Source organism: Trachemys scripta, chromosome 11 (genome assembly GCF_013100865.1).
Source record: "Trachemys scripta elegans isolate TJP31775 chromosome 11, CAS_Tse_1.0, whole genome shotgun sequence".
Taxonomy (NCBI): domain Eukaryota; kingdom Metazoa; phylum Chordata; order Testudines; family Emydidae; genus Trachemys; species Trachemys scripta.
The window spans coordinates 55,635,493-55,652,419 of record NC_048308.1 but is presented as its reverse complement, the minus strand read 5'-3'; the positions used below and the strand labels follow the sequence as shown (position 1 = coordinate 55,652,419).

At 40.7% G+C, this 16,927-nt stretch overlaps 2 protein-coding genes across 3 annotated transcripts in view; one reads left to right on the top strand and one right to left on the bottom strand.

Annotated features, from left to right (window-relative positions):
- Nucleotides 1-497, bottom strand: part of MAIP1 (matrix AAA peptidase interacting protein 1) — a 16,212-nt gene extending 15,715 nt beyond the window's left edge. The window contains exon 1 of the mRNA XM_034785371.1: nucleotides 126-497. Coding sequence (XP_034641262.1) covers nucleotides 126-458 — 333 coding nt within the window. The 5' untranslated portion in view covers nucleotides 459-497. The remainder of the gene's footprint in view (nucleotides 1-125) is intronic.
- A 76-nt stretch (nucleotides 498-573) lies between these two features.
- TYW5 (tRNA-yW synthesizing protein 5) lies at nucleotides 574-16,927 on the top strand. 2 transcript variants are annotated; one of them, XM_034785370.1, is made up of 8 exons: nucleotides 574-709; nucleotides 3,390-3,544; nucleotides 8,515-8,584; nucleotides 9,553-9,597; nucleotides 10,210-10,347; nucleotides 11,407-11,494; nucleotides 12,072-12,188; nucleotides 16,559-16,927. In XM_034785370.1, the coding sequence occupies exons 2-8, from the start codon at nucleotides 3,513-3,515 to the stop codon at nucleotides 16,813-16,815; spliced, it is 747 nt and encodes a 248-aa protein (XP_034641261.1). In that variant the 5' UTR covers nucleotides 574-709; nucleotides 3,390-3,512; the 3' UTR covers nucleotides 16,816-16,927. The 2 variants fall into 2 exon arrangements, with proteins under 2 accessions (XP_034641261.1, XP_034641260.1); XM_034785369.1 differs by having other exon boundaries at nucleotides 641-824.

The following is a 16,927-nucleotide window of genomic DNA, read 5'->3' as shown; positions in this document are numbered from 1 at the left end:
CACACACACACACAGTTGGGGGGAAGGGGGGATAACGGCCCCCCACACACACACACACAGTTGGGGGGAAGGGGGGATAACCGCACCCCCTACATAAGTTGGAGGCGCGGCGGCCCCGCAGTCACCTGCTTGGCCCCCTTGGTGAACTCCTCGATGCTGAACTCATGGTCGAAGTAGACCCGGATGAAGAAGCAGCGGAGCCTGGTGCGGACCCAGATGAAGGGGTTGGGGATCCCCACCACCTCCACGCCCCGGCCGCCGCCCGCCCCCGCCGGACCCCCCCGCCGGCTCTGCTCGTCGCTGGCGTAGAAGCGCGCGGGGGGCCGGGCGCCGGTCAGGGTAACCGGGCCCCGCGGCTCTAGCCCGGCCCAGCCGGGCCGGGCTGTCGCCGCCAGCAGGCGGGCGGAGAAGGCGCGGAACGGCCCAGGGCAGCGCCGGAGCGCGCTGGGCAGCGCCATCTTAGCAAGCCGCCCCGCCCCGCCTGGTGCGCGGGGAAAAGGGCCTGCCCGGGAAACGGGCCCAGATCGGGCCGGGCAGCCCCGCGTGCCCCAGCCCGCCGCAAGGACCGTTCCCTGGCGGGGGGCCAGCCCCGAGCGCGCCCTGGTGGCGAGGCCCCTCGGGGGAGCGGGTCCCAGCGCGAGGGCAAGCGGAGCAACCCGTGGAGCCCCAGAGCAGCGGGGCGGGCGAGCCCTTGTTTCCCGGGGAGCGTGTGAGTGAGGCGCAGCCGGCCGGGGTGGGCGGCGGCCATGGCGCAGCCGGCGGGCCCCGTGGCCCGGCACAGCGGGGTCAGCAGGGAGCGCTTTCGGCAGGACATTTACCCGCTGGTGAGACCCTGCCTCGCCCGCGCCCCGGGGTGCCGGAGACCCCTGCTCGGTGTGGGCGCTGCTCCCGGCCTGCGGCAGCGGCCTGACTTCCCGCTCCGCGCTGGAGGTTGCGGGGCTGCAGCTGCCCAGGTGCTGGGTTCAGCTCCTGGCCACAGGCCGGGTGTCTGGGTCCCCTCAGATTCGGGGGCGGTGGTTGCACCTTCTCCCGGCAGCTCCCCTCTCCCGTCCCGTCCCGTCACACATTTCAGTGCCTCGCGTCTCAGACACCGGCCCCTGCTGCTGTTCTCGGCATCCCCTGCAGGTTATCCACTTGTAAAGCCGATCCTGTGCTGCCCCCGACACCCTCCCAAGAGCGAGAGAGACCAGACACTCCGCTCCCTTCAACTTTGTCCAGAATGAGCGTGAGAGATTTAGCTGGTCTGTGGAAAGCCAAGTATAGCCAGAGGTTGGAATCCTTTACCCTTCCTCCTCTTCCTGTCCCCGTTACAGCAGCTGTCTGGCTCTTTTGACACAATAAATAATTTTTGATCCAAATTTTTTGGAACTTGAAGCCCAAACTTTGACACCCTTTGATTCTGGGTTTCTTGTTTTAACACAGTCGGACCCCAGAGAAAGAAAACAAGAAATATAATAAAAATCTAAAAATAACCGATTTTGGTTATTTGGTATCCATTTGACAAAAAAAAATGACTTGTGTTTCTAAACAGAGATGTGGTGAGAATAGATGGGGAAAGAAGGAGGAGCTGCAGCATAATTAGAAAAAAGGGACATGCTAAGTATTCTTGTTGGTATTATTTAACAATGATGTATGTGGTATTCATATGAAATGTTTTCCTGGTAGTGGGATAAGTGAAAAATACTGGTGAGGGATAGATTCCATTATATGAAGTTGCTGGCATAGATCTTGAGGAACTGGAACAACAGTAGATTGCCTGGCTTGGCACAAGAAGATTGGGGTGTCTCCCTCACTAGGCTGAAAGAGGCTAAAGCACTGATCCTACATTGAGCTCCATGCAAACAGACCCTGTACAAAGCTCTGTTGTCTTCTTTGGATGCTCAGTTGGGACACAGGACTTTGTGCACATAGAGCTCAGTGCAGGATCAGGACCCAAGCTGGAGTATGGTATGGAGTAATGTCTTTTTTTAACCTATCCTCACGACAAGCCCAGTTTGCTTAAATGGTTGCATGGCTGTCATCCTGAAAGTACACTGCTCACTTTTCTGCCAGCTGGAATATGATGCAACAATGAGCGCAGTCCTGGACGTCTTGTGTGTCAAAACTCCTGCTGAAACAAGTGGGATTCTAATTAGTTAAAATTAGGGTATAGTTTGTGTTTGTTTGTTCTTTGTATGTTTTTGTTTGTTGTTATAGCTACTGATGCAAGCCTGTCTGTTACTCCCTTGGAGTTTGGCTTGAAAATAAAAGGGGATAATTAACCTCATGTGTTCCTCCAGCAAGCATATTACATTAAAACCAGAAACTCATGAGGGCTATGAACCAGCTCCACTCTGCTTGATCTAAAAAGTTATTACAGAACTGTGTTTGTAAAGACGACATATATAAAGTAAACGAACTTCTCCAAACCCACTATTTATAAACAGATTCAGCAAATGAGAGGAAACAGTTTGGGACAGTTCTGTACTAATCTGGTGGTTTGGTTCCTTAGGACTTTAATTTCACCAGTCTGGTTTTTTGTGTCTTTGCAGAGAGGCTCAGTGGAATGAGAATTGGGCTGGGAGCAAGAAATTGCTGGTTTCTAATTTTATTCTGTCCCTGACATCCTATGTATCTCAGACCCCTATCCTCTCCCTCCTTCAGTTTCCCTGACAGTAAAAGGTGATGATAACACCTATCTCATAGGATTAGTTAAAGATTAGTTAAAGTTTGGGCAGTGCTTTGAAAATATAAAATGTTGTGTGAGTGTGAAGTGTTCTTGTAATTGTCACTGACCCCTTGCTCTCTATGGTCCTGGACCAAAACCAACTGAAGTAAACAAGTCTTTCCACTGATTTTAATGGAGATTGGATCGTTGTTTACACTCTGCCAGCACAAAGAGGACTTAACATGAGTGGAAACATCCCCTTGCATAGAGGGCATCCCTAGTCAGTGTTAGAACTGGTGTAATATTGCCCCAGCTCCCAATATCTGAGTCAAGGGGGTGGACTAGGGGCATGGCCTAAGTGTACTTCCCTACAGCTGTGCTCTACTAAGCCTTTTGAAGAAGAGCTGAAGTTATATCAGGGCCTTGCCAAATCCTTCCAAGGCCCCAGAATATGGTGAATGCCAGTGTTGGTTAAAGAACCTTTTCTCTCACTCCATTCCTGCCACAAGCAAAGGAGTATAATAACAGAATCAGGACCGTGATTTCCTGGATTTTGTTTTCGCACTCAGTGCACAAACTCATGGAGCCTTCTGGCTAATGTACAACAGGTGTACATATTCAATGGATTTGTTCTTGTACTGTACTTGACAAATCAGTCCTGAATTTTTTTGTTGGATTCTATCACCAATTCAGTGACAACATGCCATGCCATGCCATAAACCTGCTTTTGTTTTCTTTTCAGAGAAAGCCGGCAGTGCTGAAAGGAATAGACTTGGGCACTTGCACAACCAAATGGACAGTGGATTACCTCAGCCAAACAGCAGGAACTAAAGAAGTAAAGATTCATGTTTCCACAGTGCCACAGATGGACTTCCTCAGTAAGAACTTTGTATATAGGTACTTTATTCCAAGGCTTCCTCTATTTTAAAGGGACATATTGGTAACTTTTAGAAACAGTCTACATTGCTTTGAAGTTTTATACAAAGTATACTCTTCTATGTTGCCTGGATCTGTTGGTGTTACCATTCAGCAAGTTGGTGCTCTCTTGCTTTTTGTAAACTTATTAATGGTAATTACTGTCTCTATTGCTATTTACTGTATTAACTAATATGTTATAGAGCTTCTGTTTCCAAACAAATGCTTTTGAATTCAGGTACCATTGTCTGAAAGGTATTTTTTTTTTGTTTTGTTTTGTTTTTTTTAAATTTAAAAGGTAAAGATATTTCAGTACCAGAAGAAATATTTTATCACAGTTTTGTCCTTCAGCTATGGCTTTGGAATTCATGGGTGTGTCATTATTTTCTCTCTCTCTTCTTCTTTTTTTTTTTTTTTTTTTGGCCCAGTCCCAGATAGCAATTTTTTAACATGCCTTTGTTGTTCATGAAAGATGTCAGAATGATCAGGCCTTAAAAACTTGAGCCTGTATTCACAATGAGGTACAGTATAAGCTGTGGTAAATCAAATTTCCCCACATTCTCCTGTCAATTCACCCCACTCCTAACAGCAGAGAGGAGTTTTAAAAGAGTATTTGGGGGAACACAATGAGGTGGTTCTGCAGATACTTGTAGGGAGTGCCTCCCATGCATAAGGGGCAGCATGGGAAGAACTGCAAAGATGTTTGTTCGGAAAAATTTAAAAGTGAGTGATGAAGACTGGTCATTTGTAGAATGAATGTAGGAGTCAGTGTCTCGATACTGCATAAGAGTTAATAAGTTGCACAGGGATAGACTGTGAAGGGCCTAAAAATGAAGATAAGTAGTCTGTTTTTGAAGTAGTGAAGATGAAGGAGTTAATGGAGGAATCCAAAGAGAGGGGTTTGAGAGAAACTCTGTTTGTGACTTGCAGTCTGCTGCAACAAGAAGTTTGAAACTGGGCATGTCATTCTGATTCTCTGATACCTTTTCAGTATTGATGATTATATTGTTAGAAGCTAGCGCTGCTCAGTACCTGAACTGCTTTGAATGCTGTTATGTTACAGATATGTTAGTTCAACAGACTTAGGCTGGAAGGATGTCAGCAATTAAAAAACAAACAACTTCAAAGTCTAGGGCATGTGCAGTTTCCAGTGTCCTCAAACTACAGAATATCACACTTTTCACTAGCCCTTTAGTCTGGAGACAGGTCACAGAATGTCTAATGTCCTGAGAAGCTCCTCATTAGATTTGTCCATGTCATGTAGTTTGCTTAAACATTCTTCAGAGTCTAATGCATCTCAGCCATTTTGTTGTTGTTCTACAATTGTAAAGTCTTCATTTCAATTGTCATTTGCTTTTCCCAAGTGTGAACAAGATGTGTTCAATCATTTATTATTTTAATAAAGTTTAAGAAAGCAGACATATGTGATGGAATCAAAAGTTCGACAGTCTGTAATGAGTGAACCCTGGTGTCACATTCAGTACACTCTTTATTCACAGCTGGTTGAACCGTTGAACATTTTTAAACTATTTTTTGAACTGCAAATAAAATTGTCATACATCTTTGCCTCATATATACTGTTTAGTGTTTATCTCATTGTCTGGGGAAAAAATGAAATACAAATAGGCATATAAAAGGAAGGTGCAATTTAGTATCCTTGCATTTTCCTTCTAAGGGTCTGATCCTGCAGGCCCTAATGCACTTTCCTAATATTATGCGTGTAAGTAGATCTATTTAATTCAGTGGTGATATTTCACATGCATAAATTTGCTCAGATGTGTTAGGGTTTGCAGATTAGGGGCTAAATTTGCATTTTTGTATATGGCATTATGGAGATACTCTCTAAATATCTGATCTTTAGAGTTACTAAGTATTTGTGACTTTCACCACTTCTAGAGGACTTGGGGAACTCGGAACCTCTATGAATCAGGCTATGTAGTCATATCTGCGGGGAAAATAAATACAATTACTGCAAGAATAAAAACGCTCTAGTACAAAGACATAATTATGGCCAGCTAAGGACTTGATCCAGACGTATGCTGAGCACAAGCAACTCATATTGCTTTCAGTGGGAGGTGTAGTTGTTCAGGCTCTGGGGGTCTGATCCACTTCCATTAGTGTTGGTGGGATTCTCTCCATTGACTCCAGAAGCTGCTGGATCAAGCTTTTCATGAACATGAACATAGAAATTGTATATTGTCAGGGAAATGGTCCATCTAATCCTATATTTGACAATGGCTACTACCAGATATTTCAGATGAGATGTAAACCCCCTGTAATGGATAACTTTGCCTATGGGGGAACTTTATTCCTAACCCTGGGCATTTAATTGTTCTTATGTTCTGTGAAGCTTGAAATAAATTGCTATATACAGCATGGATATTAGCCAGTACCAGCTAGGTGGTTTGAGTGATCTTTACAGCTTGGGGGAAAAATCTTTCCTGATGAATGAGAAATTCAGGATATTTAACAATAGTTAGACTGACTCCTGAGAAGTGTGCATCATATTTTTCATCATCTACTTTGAATCTTATGGTAAATAATCTGTTTGTATTAGGTTCTAGTTAATTTTTTTTTGTATATATGTTTGTTTGTTATTTTTTTACCCCTACCCTCTTGCTGTTTAAAAAATCAAAATTTAAATTGTAGTGGGGTGGAAATCAAACGAGCTGGTGCTGATAGATGCTATAAACATTAGTAACCACCATAAAATAATCCATTTGGTACTTGTGACATTGACTCCATAGGCTTTATGGAAATATGCTTATGAATATGACATAACTGGAATATGCTTTATGCTAAATACCCCAGGTATGGTGTCATTAGAAAGCTTGTAATCTATTAAGTGTGTTCATCCTATTTGTTTGCATGTATTATTTCTATATCTGGAGTTAGGAGAATAAGATATAAACTTGTATCACTGGTGTAAACATATTAAGTGGAGCCATTAAGGGTGCTCCAGAAACAATCAGTTGTAAATGGCCTTAGTTAGTTGAAAACCTTCCTGTGTATATGTGGGCCAGCCCATGGGGAATGGAGACTAGGGGTTTTACAGTGACATGTGACCATGTCACCTGATAATGAAATCCATCTTAAATCTGGTACTTTTCCATTTAGAAGGAGGGGTGGGGACCTAGAGAGACAAAAGATTCCTGCCTTGTGCCAAAGCTATAAAAGGGGGTGGAGTAGGACAAAAGGAGCTGCCAGTCAAGAGAGAGCCCCTGCTTACCACCTGAGATGTCTGCTGGAACTAACAAGGACTGTACCAGGGGAAAGGATTGGGCCCAGACTAGGAAGGCATCTAGTCCATGAAAGAAACTTATTGGAACATCTCTGAGGATGAGATATTACCTATAATCAGTTTCTTAATGTATTAGGCTTAGACTTGTATGTTTTTGCTTTATTTTGCTTGGTGACTTACTTTGTTCTGTCTGTTATTACTTGAAACCTCTTAAATCCTACTTTTTATAATTAATAAAATCACTTTTGTTTATTAATGAACCCTGAGTAAGTGATTAATACCTGGGGGAGCAAACAGCTGTGCATATCTCTCTATTGGTGTTATAGAGGGTGGACAATTTATGAGTTTACCCTGTATAAGCTTTATACAGAGTAAAACGGATTTATTTGGGGTTTGGATCCTATTGGGAACTGGGTGTCTGGGTGCTGGAGAAGTAACTTGCTGAGCAGGTTTTGGTTAAAGTCTGCAGCTTTGTGGGCGTGGACCAGACCTGGGTCTGTGTTGCAGCAGACTAGCATGTCTGGCTCAACAAGGCAGGGTTCTGGAGTCCCAAGCTGGCAGGGAAAATGGGCTTAGAAGTAATTTCAGCACATCCGGTGACAGTCCCACGGGGGGTGTCTGTGACTGAACCCGTCACAGTACTACATGCAATTGTTTTGCTCCAGTATCAAGCAGGGCCAAATGCTACAATATCTGTTCAGGCAAAGGTCTATTGAAGACTAGATCTAAGAGACCTTTACTGTTTTATGCTTGTATTGACTCTGTACCAGGAGCAAACTTACCAAATATGTATCTGTAGAAAGTATTATTTATTGCAGTATCTGCTAAAGTTGTTAAAGAATTGACATTTTAGAAGGACCTCCTCACTCTGTGAAACTGACAGTCATCTAGAGCTTGATTCTGCTCCCATTGACTTCAGTAGGTCTGGGCTTGGAACGTAGGCCCAGACCTTCAAAGGTACTTAGCCACCTAACTCCCATTATTTCAGTGGAAGTTAGGCTCTTAAATACCTTTGAGGATTTGGGCCCCAATGATTTCTTTTTAATAGGAACTAACTTGAAGCTGTCCTCCCAGCTGAAAAGCTAAAGTTCTTTTTCCTGTAGAATCATTGAAAGAAGCAACTTTAGGAGAATTGATTTAAAATACAGGAAGGTTGGGACTATTGTAAACATAGGTTTCACCTGAGGCAGCATATATAAAACACAGACCCATTTATTCAAAAAAGTCAGCACAAACTATGACCCAGATTTTCAGAAATGCTCATCACCTATAACTGGGATCATATTTGCAATAAAGCTTAGTTTAGGCATCTAAATTAGATGCCGTATTTTCAAAAGAACTTGGCACCCAGCTGCTCCCATTGAGCACAAGAGTTTGAGCATAACATTTTTGGATAGTGAGCACTCTTGAAAATCTGATCCCAAATAATTATCTTTTTCCAAGCTGACTTACAGCCAAAAATATTTGGATCTAGTGTAGGAACAATCTGGATAATAATGAAAGATTTTTAAATATGATTTTTATCTTGGCAGTTATTTGACATCCTGTTGCAAACAATTGCTAGTCTATATGATGATTTTTTAAAACAAATTAAATCGTCTGTCTGGCCAGAGACATGAATTTGATCTGGTACTAAGTATTGTGTGTCCAGTAGTTAAATAATTCATTGTTACACTGATTAGCATTATGAATTTTTATATTTATATTTCAGAACATTGCCCTTTGATGTGTTTGTACGGAGAGCAGCTGAAGTCAAACATAACGAGTACTTTATAGCTGAGGTAATTTCCTTAAAGTGTCACATCTTCTTTCATTAGTTATTGATTGAGATTTGGTTTAAAAAAAAATTATTATTTTTTAGCATAGCACTTAACCTTAAAGTTAAGCATGCTTTGCTGGATTGGAGCTCAAGAGTTAATCATTCCTCATGTATACTGTATAACTGACTACAGTGGGCTTGCTTGTGTGGCCAAGGACTACTTTATATGAGTAAAGGGTTCAAGATAAGGGACTAAGAAAACGTATTATGTTTAAAATAGCAACTATATATGTTAGATATTTTAAAAAAAGTAAATACGCAAGTGTTTAGTTAAGCTATAGCAACTATCAGAGGTACAAATATAAAATACAGAAATGTTACAACATGCTCATTAAGTATTTAATTAGTAGATATCTTAACTATGTCCAAAAATATTGAATGGTTTGTGTGTTAATAGGAATTCACCCTCCCCCAAATAAATCTAGTTATACAATGTTTACATAGGAGTAGGAGCTAGGCTGCTCCAAATGATTTTTCAAATATTCCTTCCATCATTTATTTGTAACATGCAGTATGTTCTGAAATACATTGTTGTGATTTCCTGTGTCAGTGTTCTGAAGGGTTTAATTTCTACATATGCTCTATTACTGGATAGACTCAAAGCACTGTTGAAGTGGCTGACAATTTGTGATCTAAGTCTCCATATGGAGCAACATGTGTTTTATACCCTTAGATCTTTCCCTGCCCCCTTGAATTTGCCTGTTTCATTTAATTAGCATATTTTCACTTTCTTCCATTTCTTCAGGTAGCCAGCAGGGAGCAATAGAAGAAAGGGCAGGATAGCAGAATAGCTGAATTTGTAAATGGGATTTAGTTGTACCAAATTTTAATGAGGCTCTTCATTAAACTAATGAGATGGTCAAAGCTCTGTATGTTCTAATTCTTTGTTCTTGCGTGCTAATGATCATTCTCTTTTGTGTTTGTGTTAAGGATGAGAAATACTACTTGCGATCACTGGGTGAAGACCCACGAAAGGTGAGTAACTTGGGACTGCAAGGCATGTGTTTCAGAGCAGCAGCTTAAAATCTTTAAGGACCGTATTCTGATCTTTTGCCTTTACACAAACACACAACCTTTTTGTCTTGTAAATTAATTTAGGCCAAAAATTTTAAACATGAGTGCTTAAAGTTAGGCACTTAAATCCAAGCTTAGCTGGTCATCGAAGGACCAAGCCTCCATAAGAGGCTTTCTGGATGCCATACAGCTGCCATTATGATTCCTATGCCTCACCTCCCATCCCTCAGCTGTTGGTATAAAGAGATTGATCAGGAGAACAGTAGCATAACTGGGGTGTCCTGATGATCCCTGGCTGCAGTAGCATCCCCTCAGAACTGTTTCAGATAGCTTATATCAGAGCAGCTCTCAGGCTGTCCTAACTTATACTGGAGACAGGACCAGCACCCAGATGACTGAAGATTGTGTGCAAAAGGCCCCGTTGTGTCCAAACCCCCAGCAATGCCAAGTGCTTCTTGGCCACAGCTGAGGACCTAGCCTGTATGATTTAACACAGTCATGAGCTAATCCCCTGCTTTCACTTCAAATATATGATTTTATCTGGAACATTGAACTATATCCCTTTTGATTCAGGATATTGCAGATATCAGAAAGCAGTTTCCTTCATTAGCAGAAGATATTCAGATCCCAGAATATTTTGAAAAGGAACAGTTCTTCTCCAGTGTCTTCCGCATCAGCTCAGCAGGACTGCAACTCTGGACACACTATGATGTAGGCAAATAATATTTGCGCCTTTGTTGGCGAAATGTGGTGTGGATCTCATTACAGGATTGGGGCACTAGGATACAAGCCCTACAGGGGGCAGGGACCTGCTGGCGTTTAGAGAGGTGCTTGCATACTTTTGGGTACTAGGTAAATAATAACTGACTTTAGGTATTGTATATTTTAAGGATAGCTGCTATTCTAAGCACATTTTTGGTTCTCAGTTTATTTCCCAGTCCTGAAACCTTTGCCTCATATGAGTAAAAATTGCAAGACTGGGTTTTTGGGTTTTACTCATTGTTTTAAATAGCAGCCAAGAATCAAAAAACAACCTCTCAACATTGCTGGCTTCAGTGGAGGTGAAGCTACACAGTGCCTTGCAGAATTAGCTTATTTTGCTACTCTGCGAGACCCTTTCCTTGTTAATCTATATGGTGGGTTTTCATGCTCTTTTGCTGTAGTTGATACCACATATATTTGTCTAGTAAGAGCCTATAATGTGATACCAGACAGGGTTAGATACAGGAATATTATGTTGTGTAGTTGAGCTAGTGCAAAACCCATTGCTGTTTATTAGTGGCCGGTCAGCAAAATGAGGTAAGAAGGCTGTTTGAAAGATGGTAAAAGCACTTCTAAATATATTCTGCTTTATGTTTTGCTTTGCTAGATAGTCAAGGCAGATAATTATAATTGCTTTGAATTTTTAACAAATCTTATAAGTTATAGTTTAAAGAAAGAAAGAAAGAAAGAAAAAAAAGACAAGTAAAAGAGTTATTAAAAAGAAATATGGAGAGGCATTTTTTCCATTTATAATTAACATGTGCCAAAAATGTAAGATGAAGAGTGAAAATATGTCATATTATTCAGATTTTCAGGGTAATTTGATATGGAGTAGCAATTTTTTTTTTTTTTTTTTTTAAACACACACACTCAAAGCTTTTAATATTGTCTGTTTTCAGGACATATTTTATATAACAGAATGATTATATGGAATATATATTTGCCCATTCTTCTCTTGTATAGCATCTATCTGCTATTTATGCTTATAGTATACTGTTATATTTTCAGATAATGGATAACTTCTTAATCCAGATAACAGGGAAAAAAAGAGTTATACTCTACAATCCTCGAGATGCACCATATTTGTATTTAGCAGGTATGTTCTTGTCATACACATTTAATTGAGTTTGGTGTTCTCAGTTCAGTTTCCAGTAGGCAAGTGTCCCATTATATATGAAAACCTTTGCCGTAATTGGCAACTCTGTTAGAAATCTCAGCAGAGAGGCGACATTGACTAATCTAGTCTCTCATTTCTAACAGTAATCACTCCAAGTTAGTGTTGAGGAACATTGGTGGGGTAATGTAGGGGAACTTGCACTCCTGCTGCCCATGCTCAAATTGTTCTGTGAATTAATAAAGCATTCTGGTTCTTAACTGCATAGGAATAGAGGACTGTAACTAGGTTCTAATAGAGTTCTTTTACTGTCTCAGTGAAACTTGGCTTTGATGGCTATTATGGTCAGTGAAAACTCTCTGGTATCAGTAGGATTGTAGTTGTACTTGAAATGTGGACATAGAGTGCCACATTCAACCCAGGTGGAACTCAGTTCAAGTCAATGAAGTTCCACCAGGGTTGAATTTGGCCCAATAATTATATCTCTAATGTATTAACTTACATTGGCCAGTGTTAAAAGAATTCATGAATGTTTATTATTTTGTTGACACTTCTTTAGGCACTAAATCAGAGGTCCTAAATGTGGATAACCCAGACCTGGAGAAATATCCCCTTTTTATGAAAGCCAGGCGCTATGAATGTTCTCTTGAAGCAGGCGATGTGTTGTTCATTCCAGGTAAGTGACAAATTGCTCCGGCCCACAGTATTTTTAATAATTTTATTTTGTGAATCCTCATTTCCACATGTGAATTACATATTTGTAACTCTCCATGCAATTCTAGATATGTGACACTTTGCATCTGACCAAAATTATACTCTTATTTGACTCAATGTGCATATATTTTAATAGCCTTACTCTATTAAAATCAATTTGTCCCTTCCCTGACCTGGCTTCTTTAGATTCAGGGAATGGGCACTTCATTCTTCTGTAGCTCTACTGTTTTCTCACTGCAGAAGTAAGAGGCAAATGACAATGTCCATTAGGGATGGAACAGTCCTCACATTTTTTAATTACAAATTGTCAGTTTTGAAAATAAAGTCAGAATATTTTCTGTTCTAAGCAGCTTCTAACTTTCTGCAACAGTAGCAGATACAAAGCTGCTTGCTGTGCAAGGTGAGACAGCACCGGGGATCAGAAGCAGGCTGAATTATTCCTGCTGGCCTAACCTCATCAGCAATTTGCAGGATCAGAACCTGAGCCTTACTGAAGCATTTAAGAGGGAAGCAATGTAAAGGGCAATTCAAGTCTCTAGACAATGAACAAAGAGTAATCCATTAATTACAAGTGATCATTTTAAACCCTAATCCTGGAAATACTGATGCACATGCTTACCTTTGCTCACCTAAGTAGTCCCATTGAAGTTACTGGAATTCTTCACCTGCTTAAAGTTAAGCATATGTGTAAGTGTCTACAGGAGTGGGCCTTGGGCCTACAATCTGTGTGTGTGTGTGTTTTAATTGTAATTGTTGTGCAGTTCTAAGCAGTACCTAGGTCATGGATATGGGGACAGGGAAGAATTAATATTATTCGTGGAACCATGAATTTCAACTACTTTATGGAAAAAAAAAAATCGGACCTTTTAATATAATTCCCTGGCTTTCAGCTGTGTTAAGTAGAGTATAGCATTCCAGTACTGTTTCTAGAAAGACATCATTGATACAGTTGCAAAGTCTTATCTGAACAAAAGTTTTGACTCTTAATAACCTTCAAGTGGAGGGTAGGAGACGAATTCTACATGAATAGAATTTAAAGTGATCTTATATCCATATAATTTTGTGGGGTAGGGTTTAAGAGTTTATTTTGAGTTTTCAAGTCAGCTTTCTCAATTCTAATCTACAGATGTTAAGTCATACTTCTGGTATCAAATATTACTTAAAGCAACCTTGAGATAGGTCCTCTTACACTGCGAACTTTTGTTAGCTATCTTTCATGATCTTGTAAACACTGTAGGAACCTTTGTGTTCTAGCAGACTCTTCGGGGTGATTATCAAACATTGATAATAACATTTGCTGTAAAACATCTTCCTATTCAGAATAAGCAGGCTAATATTAACAGTGTTTGTGACTAATCCTAGAATATTAAAATGGAGACAGGATAACATCATAATGAAGATAAAAACAACCTATTAACTTGGTATTAATTTATTATTCTCAGCTATGAACCTGAGAACATGTAAATATCTAGATCCTTTTCACTGGTTCACATCCTTGGTGGGAAAACTGAGTATCACGATATAATTGTGGCTAGGGGACTAAGCAGGGGGGTATGATAGCGGTCTATAAAATCATGAGTGGTGTGAAGGTGAACAGGAAAGTGTTATTTACCACGTCACATAACACAAGAACCAGAGGTTTCTCAATGAACGTAATAGGCAACAGGTTTAAAACAAAAAAGGAAGTACTTTTTCCCACAACACAGTCAACCTGTGGAAGTTGTTGCAAGGGGATGTTTCAAAGGCCAAAAGTATAACTGAGTTCACAAAAGTATTAGATAAATTCATATAGGATAAGTCCATCAGTGGCTATTAGCCAAGATGGCCAGGGACACAATCCCATGCTGTGGATGTCCCTAAACTTCTGACTGCCAGAAACTGGGAGTGGATGATGGATCACTTGATAATTGCCCTGTTCTGTTCATTCCCTCTGAAGCACTGGGCATTGGCTGGTGTCAGAAGACAGAAGGGCCATTGATCTGACCCAGTACAGCCGTTCTTATTAAGGAAAATGGGGATAGTTATATAAGAAGACAATGTATATACACCAGGAACAAACTTGTCATTCAGCTTTCAGCTGGCCACTGGTGTGTTCATTGCTATGCAGTTTTTTTTTAAAACAAACCCAGACTTTATATTCCATAGATTAGTGGAAGATATTTCACTTATTGGAAGGTGTTTCCTATTCCTCCTTTCTTTTAATATTTGTGTGGATTGTGATGTAGATTTTATGCAAAATCTGCTGGTTTAGTTTAGTATTCATCACTTTGGTTCTTACTATGCAGCATCACTCAGTGATGTAGGAATTACTTTGAGAAAATATATCCAAATTTTGAACAGAACTAAAGGAAGATAGCAGATTACTTTGCAAAGAGAACTGACTTCGTACAGTTAGCTGTAATGTTCCAGATTCTACAGATGTTTGCACACGTTTTCTCTTGGATCTAGGTAGTGTAGATCTTCCTCGCTGACTTTTGTCAGCAAGTGTTTTCAATTTTGAATCAGATATGCTAAAGCATTATTGATCTTGAAAACTGATACTTATTTTATGTTATTGGATCTTTGTCTATATCAATGTATTATGCAGCATTTAAAAAAATATTTGCCTCTGCATTAGTTTGGCAGATACTGTAAAATGAGACTGATAATTAAAAACACTCAAGATAAATGTCACAGAAAAAAGAAGACTTTAAATGGCACCATTTTGTGTGACTGAAAAGGGTCTGTGTAGTGGTCCATAGCCGTCCCTCCCCATCAGTCTCGGGGAGAGCTCACTATGTTGTGCCTATAAGTGCAATGCTCAGCAGGGGAACGTAGCAGTCAAAAGGCTCTGGGCAGGGCAGAGTACCAAGCAGGCTAAGGGCTCTGTGAGTAGGAACTGGAGAGTTCCACCACTGGGTGAGCAGGGATCTCACCGAAACACTGACCTAGACTCTGGCAACACCACTGGACTAATGTTTGGTGTCCCTGGGCTACTTCCTATTACCGCTTCTGAGTATACCTCTGTCTCCTGGGGTTTCTCCATTTCCCAAGGGTACATGGCTAGTGGCAGTCCTGTTACTCCTCCAGGTACTGGTCAGTCAGCTGGCCTTGGCAGCGGGCAAGAAACATCTGCTCCCTTCCCCAGCTCTTGCACAAGTGAACTGTAGGTCCTGCCTTGTAAACTTCCTATTCTGACCCCTGCATCCAGTGGGGTGGGAGACGAAGGTGTGGCATGGCATAGTGTGGCTGGTTCGGATCTGCCCACCAGGGGTAGTAGTATAGTCCCTCCCTGTCAGTCTCGGAGGGAGGCCACACCCCCTCACTACAGTCCTGAATTTCAGAAAATAGGATTGTATGGTTTGATTCTGATCTCACATCAGTGTTACTGCACTGTCTTAAATGGAATTACTGATTTACATTGTTATAAATAGCTTAAAATCAAACTTTGTTTTAGAATGGTAGGTTTCAAATATAACCGTGTCCCAGGAAAACCGTAGCAGAAACAGGCATGCTTCGAGAACAAAAGCGGAAGATTGAGTCAAGGAGGTGAATGATGCAGACCAAAAAAAACTGATATGTTCAATTCACTAAATATAAAACAAGTAACAAAAACAATATTCCAAAATTGAAATGGGAGAACTAATGCAATGCTTTAGCTTTCAAGTTAAAATTGGCACATGATGTATAAAATTACAAATACATAACAGTCCAGGCAAAAGTGTCTCCTTGCTTACTTGCCCTTTGCCATGATGATTCAAATGAAAAACCTTACTATTTGCTGGACCCAAAAAAGTTGGTGTAGATGAGAAGAAATTTGCAAGGCTGATACTGACTGATATTGGTAATCTAAACTGGCATGTTGAGAATCCATGCAAGATAAGGTTCTAATTCTGTAAATGTGTATGCAATGAGTGAAGTTACTCATGTACGTAAGTGTTTGCAGGAGTGGGGCCCTTAAAGATTTAGGGCTTAATCCTGCACTCTTTACTTGTGCAAGTATTCCAATTCAAGGTAATGGGATAAATGACATGAATACGGGACAAAGAATTAAGTCTGTTGACCCTGATCCAGCAAACACTTACCCACTTGCTTACCTTTACATTGACTTCAGTGGGAATACTCATGCATAAAGTTAAGCATGCTTATAAATATCTTCAGGATCAGGAACTCACTGTTTGATATGCTGTAGCATATGATGTAGTGAGTCAGCGGTACCTAAACATAAGTGAATGTCAGTGATTATTTCTTATGTCAGTTATATTCAGATTGAGATGGTTCAAACATCTTTGTTGTAAATGAAATCAAGTTTTAAATGGCAGTTTATCTTTTTAGACTTTTTTCTTCCTACAGCTTTATGGTTCCATAATGTAATTTCTGAAGAATTTGGAGTGGGAGTGAATGTCTTTTGGAAGCATCTTCCTTCTGAGTGCTATGATAAAACAGACACTTACGGAAATAAAGACCCTACAGCTGCTTCCAGAGCTGTGCAGATTTTGGACAGGGCTTTGAAAACACTGGAGGAACTGCCTGAGGAATATAGGGATTTTTATGCCCGGAGAATGGTTTTACGCATCCAAGAAAAAGCCTATAGCACTAACTATGAATAAACAGTCAACAAGTCAACCAAACTCCTCTGAAAGTAGGGAGAAGTACAGATATGGATACTGTACCTGAAGACACTTTGAGAAGACTTTAATAAAAACAGTAGTGCTCATTGTT